Here is a 20,796-nt window from a genome sequence, read left to right on the forward strand (position 1 = left end):
TGCCCAACTGGCAATAACTTCAACAGAATGAGAAATCGCGTGTTCTCACCCACCTCGCAGGACACAACTGTAGCTTATGCCCACTGCTTCCAACTTGCTAGCCTGGCTGCAGAACTCGAATGAACAATTAGCAGACCTGAACTCCACATCGGTCTACTAGGTGCAAGAGAAGGCACCAGGAGTCAGGGGGCAGGCCCCTCGTCCTCCAGGAGCTGACCACTCAGGTAGGAAAGATGAAGCAGAGAATTTACACGTGAAAAAGGAACACAACCCCAATACTGTCTTCCCCAACACATTTCTGCAATTGGGGAAAGAAAACTGAAAGGCAAGGACAAAAAATAGAACACAATCCCTTGCGATATAGATTTGGGAGCCTGTGTTTATTTGAATGACAAATCCATCACCTGGAAAACAAGGTCTTCTACCTATCATATATAGAGATTTTAGTTGGTGATGGAAGGGAAAGAGCCATAGGGTTTTGATCAGTTCTCTGGTGAGAGCAGCCCAGTTCCTCAAGGCTGACCAAACTGTTCTGGAAACGTGGATCCTCACGGTTCATTAAACACACTCAAATTGAACATTCACACTGTGCCAGGTCTTGTGCTAGGCACTAGGGAGAGAGATAAATGGGTCCCGATTCTTATCTTCAATGTGGACATGAAAGCCAATTTTTCTCCCCAAATTGGAATGCAGTGGTATGCTAAGTGCAATACAACAGAACTTTATATGAATTGCTTTGGCAGCACGATGGGGAATGAATGCTGGGGCCACCACTTGCAACCTCAATGACATCGGACAAACATTTCAATCATTCTCAAGCCTGTTTCTGTGGATATTTAGGAGTATCCACCTCGGATATAGTATAGTAGGGTACACTACAGGGTATAGTAAGAGCGTAGTAAATGACGGTCCTTGTACATTATTTTTGTCTATTATGCACCCTTATTATGACATTTGGGCTAGGCGGGGAAAGATTAGTTCAGTAGGCAGAAAACGAGCCCAAAACAATGCTCAAAGCACTCATGAATATGGAGTACCTAGTTTTCCGGAATGAAATTGAGTCACATCCTACAGAGGGGCAGTTGCCGCCTCTGCAAAACGGGGGTTACTTCCACCGTGCAACACTGGGAAAACTCCCCGATCGCAAGCGCCAAGTTCCAGGGCGCAGGAGCGCACTCCATGGGAGCTAGCGTTTCCACCGGGACACTTGAGCGATCCGGACAGCTGGGCACAGTCAGGTCCCAGTTGACACCGCCCGGACGTTCAGTCCCTACGCGTGTCCGCCGTCAAACCCACGTCTGGGCGGCGGCGGAATGCTCCCACCCCCCAGGCCTGCCCGCGCGCCACCGCTCCAGGCCAGCCACGCTGACAGGGCCTCCCAGACCAATCACACAAAGACGAAAACAGCCGAACGTCCCTTCCTGGAGCGACCTGCCTTCTCGGGAGTCGAAGCGGTCGGGTCTCGCCTTCCTCTCACTAGCGGGCTGGACGCCAGGCCTCCCTTGGCAACCGCGGCCTCTAGCAACCGACACCCCCACTACCCTCGGTCTCGCTGGTGCTCTCTGCGCAGGCGCAAAAGGGGTGGGCCCAAGTCTTCCGCCGGCGACCGGCGTCCCCCGTGTGCTCGGGGCGGGGCTTGCGTGATGGCGTCACAGGGCGGGGCTTCGGGCGCGGGAAGAGGCGGCGGGAGAATGGAGGTGCGGGAGAGCGGCGGTGGCGCAGGAGAGCTGGGGACCCAGGACCCTGCCCCTGCCTCCGGCAAGACCGCGGGCAGCGCGAGCCACTACGAGCTGCCGTGGTGAGGACCTAGGCCATAAATGATGGGTGCTCTGGACGTGTGGATGGGCGAGTGGGCGGGCCGCGTCCCGTGGGGAATCCAGGGCTGGAGCTTGTTCCAGGGGCTCCTTAGCGGGGCAGGAGGTCCCGGGACGGCGTCGAGTACATTAGTATTTGGAGAGGGCGAGGGATGCGCTTCGTTGACCCCACCTAGCTCAAGAGTGGCGGGTCTGAAGTCTGGCGGGGGGGGGAGGGTCCTCGGTCAGAACCGAGACCTGTGATCACAGACTGTGTTAATAGCCGCCTCCTGTGACCACCCACTCAACACCCGGCGCTGTGCCTGGGGCGACTCTGATGTCGGGAAGCGTTGGTTGCAGTTTCGGAACTCGGGGTTGCGTGCACAAGGTGCATCCTGGGTAGCTAAGAGGAGCTTGTGACATGGGAATCCACCTCACGGGCACAGGTGTGGTATGGATGATCCGCTCCGGTTCCACTCCCTATGCGCGTGGTAATGGCTTTACTCTCTCGCCTGTGTGTGTGCCTATCCTTCCAGACCACCCCTCTTGACCATAGCAGGCACCTAAATGGAGTGCAGTACAGCCCACTGGGCTATCCACAGCTGCACTGTCCAGTCCCCCAGCCGCTAGCCACTTGAGTCTATGGAGTGCACTGGAAATGAGGCTAGTCCCAATTGAGATGGGCTCTAAGTGTACAAAATACACTGGATTTCCAGGACTTAGTATTTAAAAAATCTCATTAGTAATTGTTACATTAACTACATGTTGAAATAATACTCTTTCGGATATATTAGGTCCAATAAATTATTTAAAAAAATTTTTTTAATGTTTATTTTTGAGAGAGACAGAGCACAAGTACGTAAGGGGAAGAGAGAGGGAGACACAGAATCCAAAGCAGGCTCCAGGCTCCGAGCTGTCAGCACAGCACCTAGGTTCAATAAATTACTAGTAAAATTAACTTTACCCGTTTTCTTTTTATCTTAAAAAAATTTTTTTTTTTGAAATTGAGACAGAGGTAGTGTGGGGGAGAGGGGCAGAGTTAGAGAGAGAAGGAATCCCAAGCAGGCTCCACTCAGCACGGTGCCCAATGCGGGGCTCAACACAGGGCTCCATGCCACGACCCTAGGACCACGGCCTGAGCTGAAATGGAGTCACATGCCGAACCAACTGAGCCACCCGGGCGCCCCTTTTTACCTTTTTTAAGGTGGTTGCTAGAAAGTGTAAAATTACATATGTGGCTTAAGTTACATTTTTTATGCACAACACTAGATGCTTACTTCATTGTACAAAACACACGACTGTCATGAGCTTCCACTGGATAGGGAAAGAATAGAGAGTCGACAAGTAGACATGTATATTTGCTGATGACAGGTGGCATGGGGTAAGTGGGTCTGGTGGTCAGGGAAGGCCTTTGATGAGCTATTTCAGCAAAGGCTGGAATTCAGGGAGTAAGCCATGTGGCAATGTGGAGAAAGCTTTCAAGCAGGGGGAGCCCCTCTGAAGGCCCTGAAGGAGGAACATGTTTGCCTTGTTCAAAGTCTAGCTTAAGTTTCAGCACCTACATTCCTCGGTGGTGATTCCCTTCCTCTGGGCTTCCACAGCCCTTGTATTTTTTTTTTTAATGTTTTACTTATTTTTGAGAGAGCGCAAGCAGGGGAAGGGCAGAGAGAGAGGGGGATGGAGGATCTGAAGGGGGCTCTGTGCTGACAGCAGCGAGCCTGATGCAGGGCTTGAACTCACGAACCTCGAGATCATGCTCTGAGCTAAAGTCAGACGCTCAATCGACTGAGCCACCCAGGCACCCCAGCCTTTGGTTTATATAACCAGTTTATCACTGTAGTGGGATTTGTTAAGCTCTGTATGCTTGCTAATAAATAGGAAAGGCCTTTAGAGCAAGAACAATGTCTCGCTCGTTCCTATACCTTCCACTTTGCAGCCCTTAACATCTCAAACCCCTGGGACGCCTGGGTGGCTCAGTCGTGAGATCAGGCCCCTAGTTGGGCTCTGCACTGACAGCGTGGGGCCTGCTTGGGATTCTGTCTCTCTGCCCCTGCCCCACGCACACACCGCTTTCTCTCCCTCAAAATAAATAAATAACAGAAAAAAAAATAAAAGACACCTGGAAAGGGCTGAGTAGGAACAAGAAATGAGTTGGAACAAGAAATGAGTTGGAACAAGCATGCTCCAACGGCTGGTCTTGGAGGAGAGCTCTTTATTGACTGCACTATGTGTCAAACAAGCTTCTTTGCATGAGGCTGCTTCTGGAGGGGATGCCGGCCAAGGGTAAATCAGAGAGTATAATAAAGGGCAGAGGAAGTACTAATGGTCACATCATTGCAAATCCACTCCCACTTCTGTTCTCAGAGCTCGAGAAGGTCATTTCTTGTGACATAGCTTGCTTACTAATTTAAAAGGAGAGAAGCATGGCTCTGAGTAAGCCACTAGCCTGTCCGCACAGGATCACAGGGCCGGCCTGTGGAGTCTGTCTAGCCAGCCCTGCGGTGCACCTGGCGCAAGTCTGCAGAAAGTGGCAGGTGAGGGACGAGAAGGGGGCTTGGTTGCACCCGGGTCCGTCAGATCAGGTGTCGGCGCCTCATGTTCTGAGACTCTGTTGTGACGGGCCGACTGTGCCACTGCACAGTGTCACGTTGTTCCAGATGGCCCGCGCTGGCCCTTCTCCAGCAACAACAGGTGTTCCTCTGCTGCGGACGGTTTGAAGCCTTCGGCGCACAATTCTTAGGCGCTTAACCTTTCAAATGGCACTGAGATGCCTCTTGAAATTTAAAACCTGCAGCGTTTCCTATATTTAAATTGAACGTATGTAGCCTTCTTTTTTTTTTTTTTTTTTTAACATTTTATTTATTTTTGAGACAGGGAGAGACAGAGCATGAACAGGGGAGGGTCAGAGAGAGGGAGACACAGAATCTGAAACAGGCTCCAGGCTCTGAGCTGTCAGCACAGAGCCCGACGCGGGGCTCGAACTCATGGACCGTGAGATCATGACCTGAGCTGAAGTCGGCCGCTTAACCGGCTGAGCCACCCAGGCGCCCCTATGTAGCCTTCTGACAAGGGCTCTCGGGATTGCCCTCTAGTGCTTTCTTTTGGGCCCTCTGAAAATAGTCCTGTCAAGATCTTTATGTGTTTTCTTAAAAACAGGGTTGAAAAATACAGGCCAGTGAAGTTGAGTGAAATTGTCGGCAATGAAGACACTGTGAGCAGGCTGGAGGTGAGTAATTTTTTTTGTTTTGTTTTTGAGCTGATCTTAAGTCACATTCTTGTGGCTTTGACAAGCTCAAGGCATTTGCAGGAAGACGGCGGAGATAGTGAGGGGCGGGGCAGGCCTGGCATCCAGAAGAATTAAGGGATGGAGAGACAGTCTGGAGATTAGAAGCCATAGTGGATAACTTCACATGTTTAAAGGGCTGGCTAATTGGAGGGGGTTTCCCTGACTTGTTCTGTGTTGTTCCAGAGCAAGGATGGCAAACTTTTTCTGTAAAGACCTACTAGTCAATAGCTTAGGCTTTGCAAACCATGTAAGGTCTTTGTCCAATATTCTTAATTTTTAATTTTTAAATTTTTTGTTATTTTTTATTAAAAATTTTCTTTTTCATTTTTAATGTTTATTTTCCAGAGAGAGAGAGACAGAGAGTGTGCAAGTGGGGGAGGGGCAGAGAGACAGAGACACAGAATCCAAAGCAGGTTCCAGGCTGTGAGCTGTCAGCACAGAGCCCCACGCGGGGCTCGAACTCACAAGCTGTGAGATCATGACCTGAGCCGAAGTCAGATGCTTAACTGACTGAGCCACCCAGACTCCCCTGAAATTTTTTTAGTGTTTATTCATTTTGAGAGAGAGAGAGAGAGAGCGCGCGCGTGCAAGTGAGGGAGGGGCAGAGAGAGAGAATCCCAAGCAAGCTCCTTGCTCTCAGCACAGAGCCTGACGTGGGGCTCGATCCCATGAGCTGTGAGATCATGACCTGAGCCAAGATCAAGAGTCAGACGCCTAACCGGCTGAGCCACCCAGGCACCCCAATATTCTTAATTTTTTAAAACGATCCTTTAAACATGTAGAAACTGTTCTTAGCTAGGGGGCTTATAAAAACAGGTCTTAGGCTGGATGGCCCCACCTCCCCCCAACACCTCTTTACAGTAGTTTGCCAACCCCTTCCTAGAGGGACTAAGTGACAGGACAGCCGGCTTCAGGACGACAGGAATAGGAACAAGCAGAAATGTTCACTGCAGAGCAAGCTTTGAAATCCTAGTTCTAGAGGTCTTCAGGCGGAATCTAGAAGCCCAGCTGTTTGAGACCTGACAGAGACAATCTCTGCAGTAACTGGGACTTAGACTTCAACAGCTACCGAGATATTTATTTCTTTTACACCTTTACTCATTTTACAGATATTTGAGTATCTTTCGTGGGCCAGATATGGTCCAGTGTTAGGAGCTGTTGATAGAAGGGTCAACAAAATAGACATGACCCCTGCCCGTGTGGGATTTAGTCTCACAGGGGCTGAAATCAACAGGTACTGTGATGAGCAGTCTGCCAGAGGAGGTACAGGCTGCTGTGGAAGCAATCAGGGAATAAACCTGCTCACAGTATCTTAATTCTCAAATGGAACAAGGGACAGCAAAGATAGGTATGTGAGAGTTAGCCAGACATGGGGAGCGGGGGGCGGAGCTAGGGAAGGCAGCAGGAATGGCATGTGCAAAGGCTCAGAGGTGAGAGGGCCTAGCTTGCTCTGGGGGAGGGGCGGGGATGCCATCTGAGTGGAACACACAGAACAGTGCTTTCCAGACATTAATGGGTGTAGGAATTGCCTACAATTAATTAATTAATGGGTGTAGGAATTGGTAGAAATGCAGATCTGATCCAGTAGGTCTGGAGTGGGGCCAGGGAATCTGCATTTCTGACAGGCTCCCGGAGGATGCCGATGCCGCTGGTCCTTGGAGCCCACAGGGTAACAAGGCTGTAGAGCGTGTGTATTGGGAGGTATGAGAAATGAGCTGGTGAGGTGAGCACGGCCTCATGAGCCCTGTGGAAGAGTTTGGGCTTCATAGGGAGGGCGGCAAGGAGTCCTCCAAGGGCATCAGTCAGGTGCAAAGGTTTTAATAGATGTGCATTCTAGAAAATTGGGAAATTGGTTGTGGTTGCAGTAGGGAAAATGCATGGGAGTGGGGCGGGATTAAAGACCAGCTAGCGACCAGTTAAAAGCGATCCAGGAGAGAGGTCATAGACAAAAGAAGTGGCAATGTGGCTGAAGAGAAGGAAATGGACTTGAGATAAAGGAAAAAGGATGGCCAGGCCTCTGTAATTGAGGCACTATGTGGGGCAGGGGGTGTAGGGGAGGCCCATTCCAGGATAGCCATGACCTCCCGGTTCCCGGCATGGGCAATAGGATTGACAGTCCACACAACGGGAAGCCTGAGTGGGGTTTCAGGTGTGAGGGGGAATGAGGACTTCGGTTCGGAATATGCAGAGGTGAGAGCTCCGTGGGGCATCTGCATGGAGAAACTGGTGGCCGTGCTAGTCCACGGGCCTGTGTGGCTGCGGACGCTTGGTGCCTCAGGTCTGCAGATGAGTCTGTTCTGATGCACATTTCTTTCTTCAGGTCTTTGCAAGAGAAGGGAATGTGCCCAATATTATCATCGCTGTAAGTACCTGGTCCCGGCCCTCCCTGTTGGACGTCTTAGAGTCTCACTTTCCCTCCAAGAGCCTAAGTGCGCAGAGCTTCCTGGTCAGAGAGGCCCATGGCCACCGAAGCCCTGGCCTTCCTCTTGGCAGGGAAGCGTTCCGCTCCAGGTGGTCAGGAGGCCTGTGGGTTGGTGGCCGTATTGATTTGGGGTGAGGGTTTGAGGGGGAGGCGAGCGCAACAGTGGGGAACAGTAACTCAAGAGCTGAGGCGAGTTCATCCTGTCGGCCTGAAGCCCCCTCGATCTCCTCCTAGGGCCCCCCAGGAACGGGCAAAACTACAAGCATCCTGTGTTTGGCACGCGCCCTGCTGGGCCCAGCATTCAAGGACGCAGTCTTGGAGCTCAACGCCTCAAACGACAGGTACACCTGGGAGTTAGGACCCCCTGAAGGGTGACGAGTGTTTGAGGTGGAGTTGCCATAGAAACCGCCTTTCTGCAGTTCTGTGTTGTACCTGGAGTTTGTCTCGCCAGCTCTGTGTTTTCCTTCGATCCTCCCCCGTGAACAATGAGAGTCTCTAGCCTGTAGACGTGGCATCATAAGCACTTGAACTGCTCGTCTACTTTTTTTTTTTTATGTTTTTATTTTTGAGAAAGAGGGAGAGTACGAGCAGGGGAGGGGCGGGGGGGTGGGGTGGGGACAGAGGATCCAAAGGAGGCTCCACACTGACAGCAGAGAGCTTGATGCGGGGCTCGAACTCATGAGATCATGACCTGAGCTGAAGTCGGACACTCAACTGACTGAACCACCCAGGCAGTGCCACTTTGTGTTTTTTTTAATGAAAGTTTTGTTTTTTTTAAATGTTTTTAGTGTTTATTTTTGAGAGACAGAGATAGAGCACAAGTGGGAGAGGAGTAGAGAGAGAGAGACAGAATCTGAAGCAGGCTCTGGGCTTTGAGCTGTCAGCACAGAGCCCGATGTGGGGCTCGAGCCCACGAACCACGAGATCATGACCTGAGCCAAAGTCGGACACTTAACCAATGGAGCCATCCAGGTGCCCCTTTTTTTAATGAAAGTTTTAGAAATTATTTGTATTTTCTTATTATTTATTTATTTATATTATGCTTATTATTTTGAGAGAGACAGAGCACAAGCGGAGGAGGGGCAGAGAGAGGGAGACACAGAATCCAAAGGAGGCTTCAGGCTCTGAGCTGTCAGCACAGAGCCTGACGCAAGGCTCGAACTCACGAACTGCAGGATCATGACCTGAGCCGAAGTCGGATACCTAAGTGACTGAGCCACCCAGGTGCCCCTAATGTTTGTTTATTTTTGAGAAAGAGAGTGAGCCAGGAAATGGTGTAGAGAGAGAGGGACAGAGGATGCAAAGTGGGCTCTTCACTGACAGCACAGAGCCCGGTGCCGGGCACGAACTCACGAACCAAGAGATCATGACCTGGGCTGAAGTTGGACGCTTGACCGACTGAGCCACCCAGGCGCCCCTAAAAATTATTTTTAATTTTTGTGGTAAAGTACATATAACCGTAAAATGTGTCATCTTAAAAAATTGTTTTTAAGATTTTATTTTATTTTTCTAAGTAATCTCCACACTCCACGTGGGGCTTGAAGTCACAACCCCCAGATCGAGAATCACACGCTCTACCGCCTGAGCCAGCTGGACGCCCCCCCATCTTCAGAATTTCCAAGAGCACAGTTCAGCAGCGTTAAGTACGTTCACGCTGTTGTGCAGCCATCCCCACAACTCGGTTCCCTGCAGAACCGAGAGTGGATATCCATTCAACAACGACTGTCCATTTCCTTCTCCCCCAGCCCTGGGCAGCCACGTTTCTACCTTCTGTTTCGACGACTGTGACTCCTCTAGGGACCTCTCGGAGGTGGAATCCTCTAGCATTTGTCTCTTCCTAACGGGCCTGTGTCGCTCAGCATAATGCCCTCGGGGCTCTTCCGTGTTAGAACAGGTGCCAGAATACCCTTCCTTTTTACCACCGAGTAGTATCCCCCTGCGAGGACGGGCCGCCACATTTTGCTTATCCTTTTCTCTGGTTCGGCCCCCTGCATCGCTTCCATCTTGTGGCCGCTGTGAACATGGGTGTACCAACAGCTCTTTGAGACCCTGCCTCAGTTATTTTGGATATACGCTCAGAAATGGACTCGCTGGATGATTTTCGGCCACTCAGTTTAGATTTTGTAGGAACCGCCACACTGTTTTTCCATGGTGGCTGTGCCACTTTGCACTCCTATCAACAGCGCCCTGTTCCCCGACATCTTCACCAACGCTTGTTATTTTCTGTTTTCGTTGGTGATGGTAGTCATCCTGATGGGTGTGAGGTGCTGTTTGCTTTTTTTTTTTTAAGTTTATTTATTTTTGAGACACGGAGAGACAGTGCGTGAGTGGGGGAGGGGCCGAGAGAGGGAGACACAGAATCCGAAGCAGGCTCCAGGCTCCGAGCTGTCAGCACAGGGCCCGACGCGGGGCTCAAACCCACGAACTGCGAGATCACGACCTGAGCCGAAGTCGGAAGCTTAACCGACTGAGCCACTCAGGCGTCCCCTGTGCTGTTTACTCTTTAGATGAAAATAGTAGAGGATTATGAAATGAGGAACCGTTGAATAAAAATGTCTGTCTTTGGTTATTCCTTGAGGCATGGTTCTCAGCTCTTTATTTATTTTTTTTTTTAATTAAAAAAAAATTTTTTTTTAATGTTTTATTTATTTTTGAGACAGAGAGAGACAGAGCATGAATGGGGGAAGGTCAGAGAGAGAGGGAGACACAGAATCTGAAGCAGGCTCCAGGCTCTGAGCTGTCAGCACAGAGCCTGACGCGGGGCTCAAACTCACGGACCGTGAGATCATGACCTGAGCCGAAGTCGGACGCTTAACCGACTGAGCCACCCAGGCGCCCCGGTTCTCAGCTCTTTAATATTTTCCTGTGGGTCTTTTTTTTTGTAAATGTTTATTTATTTATTTTGAGAGAGAGAGAGAGAGAGAGAAAGAGCAAGTATGAGCATGACTGGGGGAGGGGCAGAGAGAGAGGGAGACAGGATTTGAAGCGGGTTTTGCACTGACAGCAGAGAGCCCGATACGGGGCTCGAACTCACGGACCATGAGATCATGACCTGAACTGAAGTTGGACACTTAACTGACTGAACCACCCAGGCACCCCTATACTTTGCTGGTTTCGAAGATCCAAACATCCCTGAAACAGGCAATGCCCTTCAAATATGACTAACCGCTCATCCGTTGTCGCAAATGGCCCTGGGATTGATCCATTTTGTAAATACCGAGTCCGGATGTCAGATACAAGTAGGTTCTAGCCTATTGTCACTTCTTGTTCTACTCACACTTGATTCGTCAGACTCACTACTTTTGAAAACTCTGGTGGCTTATCATCTTGAGAAAATGGCCCATAATAATAAAATAGTTCCAACTTTAGATTTATTAACACCAATTCGAACAATCAGTACAAGGATTGTTTTTTTTTTTCCATCTGTTTCCTTCCGGTCCCCTTCGTACACAACACCTACCTTCAGCTCTTGACCCCCGTAAACTACCCCGTACATGCTGGTGGGCACACATCATGGGAGATGAGAGAATACTGTCACGTGACCTTTTAGCAAACCGGGATGGTCAGGTTCTTGTCACAAGATCCCGGGGAATGAAGTCCTTCCTGTCGAATGACTAACTGGATGGAAATATATTTTATTTTTTGTCCTCGGAACTACACTGTGCATTCCTTGATGCCGAAGTTTGAGAAAAATTCACCGATGATGCTGGCATCGTGGGGTGGTCTGACTGTGGTCAGCCTCACCATCCTCATTAGCGTCTGGGTGCTGTTCTTTGTCTCTCTGTGGTCATTTTCTGATTTATCTGATAATGTGGAATGCCCTCCTGTCATCCGTTTTCTTGTTGACGTTGTAGGTGGAAAATGAAGCGTTTTGAATTTTCAGCTGCAGTCGATGAATGCTTTAAAAACAACAAAGAGGGCGTATTTGAACTTATTTTGTACCTTCTGGAAAGGGAGTGCAGTGCCCCCAGGGACACAAAACACTGGAGGGTAGGGCGGTAGGGACTGTTTTTCACACGACTGACCAATGGCACCAGTGTAGGCAAGTGCAGCAGCCTTGCGTTTTCTTGAGACAATCTCCTTTTTAGCATCGTTGGGAATAATTGATAAGTAACGATGAAATAGTTACTAGGATGATGACACTGCCAGTTAGTCTGAAGATACAAAGTTTCAAGAATAAGGTCGCTTAGACCCATGATGAACCCCAGATTATAAAAGGGTCCGTTGGACTTCTAGGGTAATTGCAAGATAAAATGAGTTTCATCCCAGCAAAAGAAGTAAATTTGGTTCTTGGGAGACCTCCAAGAAAGAATAAAAGTAACGAACTGTTGATCCTTATAAAAAGTTCGAATTGCCCCAAAACCCTAGAAACGAAAGTCGTTTCCATGGTGGCGTTCCGGGGGTTGGAAGTCCCTATGAAGGCACTTGGACTTGTCTCAGAAGGTGACGGTACCGTTCTGCCTTGTTGTTTCAGGGGCATTGATGTCGTGAGGAACAAAATCAAAATGTTTGCCCAGCAGAAAGTCACCCTCCCCAAGGGGCGGCACAAGATCATGATCCTCGATGAAGCAGACAGGTAGAGTGCTTTGCCAAGTATACACATTGACCTTGACTTCTCAGTCCCCTGTCAGACTTAACATGAAGTCGGGAGAGAAAACTCTCACCTTTGCACTTTTGGGGCAGACTGGCTTATCGCATCTTTGGAAAGCGATTTTGTAGTGGCCTGAGCCTTAAACCTTATCTTTTTTAAAATTTTTTTTTTAACGTTTTATTTATTTTTGAGACAGAGAGAGACAGACCATGAACGGGGGAGGGGCAGAGAGAGAGGGAGACACAGAATCGGAAGCAGGCTCCAGGCTCTGAGCCGTCAGCCCAGAGCCCGACGCAGGGCTCGAACCCACGGACCGTGAGATTGTGACCCGAGCTGAAGTCGGATGCCCAACCGACTGAGCCACCCAGGCGCCCCTTAAACCTTATCTTTATTAAGTAACTTACAAACATTCATCTAAGACATAAGTCAGTTAATGTGTTCGTTCCAACATCACTTACGTGAATAATTTAAATGACGCATTTTTTTCATTGTGGTGAAATACACATAAAGTTTACCATTTTAACCATTTTCAAACATCCAGTTCAGTGGTATTTAATCGTCCTAACCCTCTGAGGTGGGTCATATCATTATCTCCTTATAGGTGACTTTGAGGCTTACGTAGGATTTTTCCCCCTAGTGCATTTTATTTATTTATTTATGTATTTATTATTTATTTAAAAAAGATTCCGAGTGTAGTTGACAGTGTTACATTAGTTTCAGGTGCACAACATAGGGATTCAACATCTATACATTACACTTTGCCCATCACAAGTGTGGCTACCGTCTGTCATTGTGCGACACCATTATAATATCACTGACTATGTTTCCCTATGCGGTGCCTTTGAAAATTTTTTTCATGTTTATTTATTTTGAGAAAAAGAGAGCAGGGGAGAGGCAGAGAGAGGGAGGTAGAGAATCTCAAGGAGGCTCTTCACCGTCCGCGCAGAGCCCGACTCAGGGCTCAATCTAACCAATCGTGAGATCGTGACCTGAGTGGAAATCAAGAGTGGGATACTTAACCAACTAAGCCATCCAGATGCGCCTATGCTGTACCTTTAATACCTGTGACTTACTCGTTCCGTAACTGCAAGGCTGTGTTTCCCTTCACCCCATTTTGCCCTTCCCCGCCCCGGCTCAGGTAGTTTGCCTAAGATCCCATAGCGGTGAGTGTCTCACCTCCCTGCCTGTGTGAGACCCGCGTGGACCCCGGAGAAAAGCTGAGCGAACTCAGTCTGGAGATCAGGGCTCCCAGGGTCTCTCGGGAGGGTTCTGTGTCCAGTGGGCCCTGGGTCCCAGTGGCGAGCTGCCCCTGTGTTTTCCTTCTCAGTATGACCGATGGAGCCCAGCAAGCCTTGAGGAGAACCATGGAAATCTACTCCAAAACGACTCGCTTCGCTCTTGCTTGTAACGCTTCGGATAAAATCATAGGTGAGGGTCAGCTCTGCGTGGCATGGGGTCCACACGTGGCGCTCACGTTGGCTCTTTAGCAACAGAACAGCAGGGGCTTTTTGATTGCCTGCGGTGGGCTGAGCACTACAGAATCAGCTTTTTCATTTAATCTTCTGTAATTCGATGTGAAGGTATTATCAGCTCCACATTAGAGGTGAGAACACTGGAGCTCAGAGAGGTCGGGTCGTTTGCCCAAAGTCACACAGCAGGCGGAGGAGCTGGGACTGGAATCCCAGGCCCATGCAACTCTTGCACTATCGCAGGCACACGCGGCATTTTGATCTGTACGTAGCGCCACGGTCCCTGCCTTGCTCCAGACGTGCTCCTGCACTTTCTGCCTGCTCTGAGCGCTTGGCACGGTCTCAGTCTGCACGTGGGGCTTTGTCATTACCAGGAACTGCCCCCTCTGTGGAAGCTTACCTGTCAGTCTGCTCTGACCGGGCGCCTGGCCGGCCCTCCCCGAGGTCTGTCTGCTTCCTCACTCACAAATCAAGAGTCCACACTCAGCCCGACCAAACCGCCCCTACTGATTGCTTTTAAATGTGAACTCATCGGAACTAAATGCTGTTCTTATCGGTGCTGATACGCCAAATACGTAACTAAGGTTATGTTATGGAGCTTCCTGATTCCAGAGAAGTTGAAATGGACTGACTCTTAGGACTCCCAGGATTTTTGAATGCACACAAAAACTCACAGGAGTGCATTCCTTGAAAGCGTGTGTGAGCACAGGACAGACAGGGAGACCCGAATGGGGCTTGGGGATCGTAGAGAAGCTGCTGTCATAGTCTAAATCTAGGGTGAGGGGCAGCTTCTGGAATTCTGCATCTGTCTGTCTAGCGGTTCTCTGCCCTGGCTGTGGTCAGAATCTCCTGTGGAGCCCTTACAGAAACCACAAGATGTCCCGTGCTCACCCTGGACTGGCTGGGCGGTGACCCCCAGCACTGACTCACCAGCAGGCTGTGGCATGTGGGTGTCTCTATCCTGGAGGGGCTTTTTCCCCTTCTGGGAGCTGCCTGGGGCAGTGCTGGGGAGAGGCCTCTCTTGTTGCCGCTTCTTGGTTGATCCTTTGAAACTTGGCCCTCATTTCCGAGCGGAGAGAGCACAGGCTGGGGAGGGAGCGCGGTGCCGGCGTGGCTGATGCTGATGCACGCACAGTGCCACCAGGCCGCCCTCTGGGGACAGCCTCACCCTCCTGTCCCTTCAGAGCCCATTCAGTCCCGCTGCGCAGTCCTGCGCTACACAAAGCTGAGCGACGCCCAGGTCCTGGCCCGGCTGATGACCGTGCTGGAGCAGGAGAAGGTGCAGTACACAGACGACGGCCTGGAAGCCATTATCTTCACCGCCCAGGGAGACATGAGGCAGGTGCGTGTCGCTGCGGCCACCTCCTGGGCTCGTGCCCCGGGTCCCAGGGGGAAGCAGGGAGTGCCGGCTATGCAGACAGGGCACATCCCCGGGGCGGGGAAACCCCACACGCCAGCGGGACCTGGGGCTGATGGAGGGCAGACCTGTGGGGGGGGGTGCTGCTCCCAGCCGGGGGAGGGGGTGGTGGGAGGAGCCCGGGAGGGGGAGGGGGAGGAGCCCGGGAGGGGGAGGGGCAGGACCGCAAATCTCCCTCCACGCGCGCTTGTTCCTCCACAGGCGCTCAACAACTTGCAGTCGACTTTCTCGGGATTCGGCTTCATCAACAGCGAGAACGTGTTCAAGGTACAGGAGCCGGTGGGGCCCCCGGGGGTCCTGCACCTCGGTGTTGCCGCCGCGGGCTGTGCTGGGGCCCCTGCTCCGGGTGTCCGCGTGCGCTCGCCCCGCGCAGACTCCGGAGGGTGTCGGGCGCGCCCCCGCACGTGGGGAGGTGGCCTTGGTCGCTCACCCACCCCCAGGGTCACCCCGAGGGTCCTCATGTGGCCCTGCTCGCAGAGGTTCTCAGCATCTGGTGGCCGAGGACACAGGCTTCCGCTGCGCTCCCCCAGATCACATGGTCCCGCTGCTGGAGGGCAAACGCTGAGCCCCTGCCCCCCCCCCCCCACCCCACCCCCGCCTTCCGCACCCACCCAGCCCAGGGACAAAGATTCCCGCTCTCCCACATTGGCAAAGGGTTTTCCTCCTGGGAATACTTTTGAAAATTGGCTAGTGCATCCTGACAACTCGGGGTCTGCGTGCTGGAGACCAGCTTCCCCCTCATTTGGGGGTAAAGGCTGGGTACAGCTCCCCATGTATTCAGACCTTAGCAAGTCTGGGGGTAAAAAGAGCCGCGTTGAAAGCCTGTTTAGCCCCTGGTGGCAAATGTGTTTTCGAGGACACTCTGGGAACTTGCTTAGTCTCCTCTAGATAGTTCAGGCCCCGGGTCATCTGGGAGCAGACCTTCGAGGGCTCAGGAAAGCACGATTTCTGAGGGAAGTTAACTGAGCTGGGAAGACAAATCCCAGGGCGGCGTGGGGCGTCAGAGCAGAGGGCAGAAGGCTTTTCATTGGAAGTTGTACATGTGGATCCTGAGCTGGAGGGTGGAGTGGGGTCTCCAGGCCAGTGGAGGCAGGGGCAGGGGGGCGGCCCCAGGCTCAGCGACACCCGCGCACCACCTGCAGGCTCTGAAGTGAGGGACTCTCTCCGGCGAATCCAGTTCCTATTCCAGGTAGGAGGTCGGCCCACGAGGGCTCCCGATTCCTTTTTTTTTTTTTAATTTTTTTTTTCAACGTTTTTTAAATTTATTTTTGGGACAGAGAGAGACAGAGCATGAACGGGGGAGGGGCAGAGAGAGAGGGAGACACAGAATCGGGAACAGGCTCCAGGCTCCGAGCCATCAGCCCAGAGCCTGACGCGGGGCTCAAACTCACGGACCGCGAGATCGTGACCTGGCTCAAGTCGGATGCTTAACCGACTGCGCCACCCAGGCGCCCCGAGAGCTCCCGATTCTTAAGTGGATTCTGAGCGGTTCCGGGCAGGCCCTCCCGGGACCTTGTGACCTAAGGTGTGTGGCCGATGGCTTCCAATAAGACAGAAGATTCCGTCAGCCCCTGTTCGCTCAGCTTGTGCCTGGGGAATCTGTAACCACGTGTCAGAAGCTCTTCCTCACTGGGGAGGGGAACACCATCTTCTGTCTGGTGACTCATCTGGTGGTGAGAGGGACGTTTCCAAACCTGGTCGTGTTTGCCGGAGAATTCGAGGAGGAAAGCCAGCTGAGAGGTTGCTTACACCAGTGGCCCCCCAGTTGGTCTGTCGGGGCTCCTCCCCAGATGGGCCCCCTCAGCCCCTGACAGGCCTTCCTTTCCGGTTTGCTCAGGTCTGCGACGAGCCCCATCCCTTGCTGGTGAAGGAGATGATCCAGCACTGTGCGAACGCCAACATCGACGAAGCGTACAAGGTTGGCCTCGAGACTGCGTCCCTGACACGGGGGGAGCCTCTCTGTGCTAGGGACTTCACAAGCGTCGTTCCACTGAATTCTTTTTTTTTTTTTTTTTTTTTTGAGAGAGGGTGTGAGTGAGAGGCAGAGAGAGCGAAAAGCGGGGCTCACCTTAAGGGGGCCTTCTGCTCGCCCAAAATGGGGCTTGAACCCACAAACCGGGAGATGATGACCTGAGCTGAAGGCAGATGCTTAACCGACTGAGCCACCCAGGCGCCCCCTCCACGTAATTCTTAGAATAAGGCTAGGAGTTGGGTACGCGTCAGAGGGGAAAACTGATTGCGGGAGACTGAATTTCTCGCTCTAAATCCCACCGCTGACAAGCACTCATCCTGCGATTCAGAATCACACACACTTGTACTATAATTACATCCCCCACGAGGGGACCTTGTTGACCCAAGACCAGCCCAACTCCTTACGTGTCAGTGACACCATCTGTCTGCGGAGGGAGACTTCATCCTCTGGCCCTGCCTGAAGAGTGTGGGGATGGCTCACTGGGACCCAGTGGCCCCTGGTGGTCCAGGAGAGGCAGGACCGGGGACTTCTAGACTCACTATGGAGTCCAGTCCCAAGTGCAGATTCCAGGGGGCATCTTCAGGGTGCCGGTGACCCTCAGGTCCACCAGGGCGGCAGTGGTACGATTTAAGTCCATTGACCCGATTCTGGGAGGTCCCCCACACCCGGCTGCCAGCAAACTAGGCCGGAGGCGGACTGGGTTTAGGGGCCAGACGTAACGCAAACGCGAAGGGGAGACCTGGGCAGAGACCCCAACACGCAGCCTTCATAAAGGCAGCCTTCAGATTTATGAACACTCAGCTTCCTTACCCCCTGCGTCCGTCCCAGGATGCCACCAAAGAAAACAACTGAGCCCGGACCCCGCAGTCTGGGTGGGCCGGGTAGGGTTGGAACTGGGGCCTGGGGTTGTGAGGGCAAGAGGTGGAGAGAACTCGGCTCCAGTGGGGGTTTGTTCGAGGCTCGGCTTGCAGGGGGAGCACCTCGTGACCTGCAGCTCCGGAGGGCACAGCAGACAGACGGTTCTGCCTCTTCCCCCAGGACTCGCCGGGATGATTCATACGGCTTTTTCGGGGCCTTGGATAAAAATACTACGTGGCTGTTGTAGCAGACCACGCAATGCTTTTTCAAACGTTTGTGATGTTGGGGCGCCTGCCTGGCTCTGTCGATAGAGCGTGCGACTCTTAATCTTAGGGTGCCGAGTTCAGGCCCCACATGGGCATGGAGCCTACTGTAAATGAATAAACAATAAAACATTTGTGATATTCTCTCTGCTTGTTGGGAAACTCATGACCCCCCAGGCGATCTGGAGGGTCTGCCCGCCGGCCGTTCCCCTGGATCACTGGGTTGCCCAAGATGATCCGTCCACTCCCTGCGGTGTGACGGACCCAAGACTGGTGTGGCTTCAACTTCTTGTCATCCCCCCCCCCCCCCAGTACCCTTGTCACCACCTCGTCTCTTCCTGTTTAGATTCTCGCTCACCTGTGGCATCTTGGCTATTCACCGGAAGACATCATTGGCAACATTTTTCGAGTGTGTAAAACCTTCCAGATGGCAGAATATTTGAAACTGGAGTTCATCAAGGTCAGTGAGAGTACGGCGATGCCCCCCTCTCTCCCAGGGAATGCGGGCCACGTCGTGGGCTCTTCGTTTGGCTCACGGGCCTGGCCCCTGGAAGGCACACGGCAAGCGTCTTGACCACAGCAGAGGCCGGCGGCTCATCGACCGGGGGCCGGGAGATGGTTGAAACCTGTCCCCGCCGGTCAGCGACCTCGGGTTCCTTAGGGTGGCTCTTCATTAGCGATTGATTTGTTCGTTTACCCTTAAGGTCGGGTTAATTGAGGTACAGTTTACATAGAGTACAATCAACCTCTTGGGTGCCTTCTGTTGACAAAAGTGCTGTCTCATAAACGCCATGGCTTTATGATTCCCCGCTCCCCAAATATATGTGCCCCTCTGTAGTCAGCTCTTCCCCCAGCATCCAGAAGCCATTGATCTGCTTTCTGTTTGCAGGGACAGAATTTTCCAGAATGTCCTATAAATGGAATCAAGTAGAAGGGAGCCTTTTTTTTTTTTTTTAAGGAAGAGAGTGAGCAGGGAGAGAGCAGACGGGGAAAGAGAGAGAGAGAGAGAGAGAGAGAGAGAGAGAGAGAATCCCAGGTAGGCTCCACACTCATTGCAGAGCCCAATGTGGGACTCGATCCCAAGACCCTGGGATCGTGACCTGAGTCAGACACTCAACCGACTAAACCACCCATGCCCCTCCCCGCTTTACCTATGTATCTTTTTTTTAAATCTTTTTGTTGTTTTGTTTTTGGGGAGCCTTTGAGTCTGGCTTCTTCTACTTCGCTTAACGCATTTAGGATTTGTTCACGCTGTCGCAGTGGGTCCTTCCTTTTACTGCCGAGTGTGTTCCATGGTACGGACGAAGCACGCTTGCGTGTTCGCCAGTTGGAGGACGTTTGGGTGTCCGGGTTATGGGGACTCCACATAAGGCCACCGTAAACATTTGTGTGTGTGAATGTGAACGTAAGTTTTTACTTCTCTGGGGTCACTTCCCAGGAGGTGAGGTTGCTGGCTGTAACGGGAAGGGTATGTTGAACTTTTCAAGAAACTGCCAAGCCGATTTCCGAAGCGGCTGTGGTATTTTGCATTTCTGCCAGCAGCGGGAGTGTTCCAGATGATCCACGGCCTGGCCGGCACTTGGAATGTTTGGTTGATTTTTTTTTCGGTTGATTTTTTTTAAAAGCCATTCTAACAGATGCGTAGTAGTATCTGGTCGTAGCTTTATGTGCATTTCCCAGTAACCGAGGATGTCGAGCTCTCTTCCATGTGTTGATTTGCCTCCCACAATCCTTAGCAAAGCAAAGTTCAGCTGAGTTGCTTTCTTGTTCTTGAGCTTTGAGAGTTACTTATATATTCTGGCTGCAAGTCCTTTATCAGGTATGTGTTTTACAAATATTTTAATATTTTTTCCAAGCCTGGTTTTTTTTTTTTTCTCTTTAAGAGTATCTTACAGGGGCGCCTGGGTGGCTCAGTCGGTTGGGCAACCAGCGTCACTCAGGTCATGATCTCACAGATCGTGAGTTCGAGCCCCACGTCGGGCTCTGTGCTGACAGCTCAGAGCCTGGAGCCTGCTTCGGATTCTGTGTCTCCTTCTCTCTCTGCCCCTCCCCTGTTCACGTTCTATCTCTCTCCTTCAAGAGTAAATAAACATTTAAAAAAATTTTTTTAGTTAAAAAAAAAAAAGTATCTTACAAGGAAATATCTCAACATCCTCTTAGAAAAAAATAAACTGAGCTTTAAACGTAACCTGTTATGACTTAGAGTTTATTTCCCAGCTGGAGTGTGAGTTCATTGCATCGAGTTTAAGTAAACTATTAGTTCAAGTTAAAAATAAAACATAAAGTGCTCCCTCATGTATTAACCAGATTTACGTTTGCTTTGTTTTTCAGGAAATTGGATACACTCACATGAAAATTGCAGAAGGTGTGAACTCCCTTCTGCAGATGGCAGGGCTCCTGGCCAGGCTGTGTCAGAAGACAATGGCCCCGGTGGCCAGTTAGGGGACAAGAGTCCTCCTCATCCGTCCGTGAGACCCAGTAGTCAGCGCCTTCTGATCTGGACAAAATGCTGCCTTAGATCAGCATGGGGACGCACCTTCCTCTCACACAGTCGTAGCCTTCACCTTCATGCAGCTTCCACGATAGTTTGCGCTCAGCCTCAGACTCACAGATGTGGTGACAGGATGGAAAGGCCCCAGAGAACCTCCGGGGCATGGCACCCGATCTGGGCACGTGTGGCATTTCAGCTAATAAAAAAGCTGTCCAGGGGCACCTGGGTGACTCA

The 20,796-nt window shown here is 51.4% G+C and overlaps 1 protein-coding gene across 1 annotated transcript; it reads left to right on the forward strand.

Annotated features, from left to right (window-relative positions):
- The first annotated feature begins 1,640 nt into the window (after nucleotides 1-1,640).
- On the forward strand, nucleotides 1,641-20,796 carry RFC2 (replication factor C subunit 2). Its single transcript, XM_027041912.2, has 11 exons — nucleotides 1,641-1,798; nucleotides 4,950-5,019; nucleotides 7,400-7,441; nucleotides 7,736-7,842; nucleotides 11,976-12,077; nucleotides 13,420-13,520; nucleotides 14,746-14,903; nucleotides 15,180-15,245; nucleotides 16,816-16,896; nucleotides 18,418-18,531; nucleotides 20,403-20,796. The coding sequence occupies exons 1-11, from the start codon at nucleotides 1,644-1,646 to the stop codon at nucleotides 20,511-20,513; spliced, it is 1,107 nt and encodes a 368-aa protein (XP_026897713.2). The 5' UTR covers nucleotides 1,641-1,643; the 3' UTR covers nucleotides 20,514-20,796.

Source organism: Acinonyx jubatus, chromosome E3 (genome assembly GCF_027475565.1).
Source record: "Acinonyx jubatus isolate Ajub_Pintada_27869175 chromosome E3, VMU_Ajub_asm_v1.0, whole genome shotgun sequence".
In the NCBI taxonomy this organism is placed as follows: Eukaryota; Metazoa; Chordata; class Mammalia; order Carnivora; family Felidae; genus Acinonyx; species Acinonyx jubatus.

Coding starts and splice junctions, on each gene's coding strand:
- RFC2 (XM_027041912.2), top strand. CDS start 1,644: ATGGCGTCACAGGGCGGGGCTTCGGGCGCGGGAAGAGGCGGCGGGAGA. Junction 7,442..7,735: donor TGCCCAATATTATCATCGCT/GTAAGTACCTGG, acceptor ATCTCCTCCTAG/GGCCCCCCAGGAACGGGCAA. Junction 15,246..16,815: donor ACAGCGAGAACGTGTTCAAG/GTACAGGAGCCG, acceptor CGGTTTGCTCAG/GTCTGCGACGAGCCCCATCC.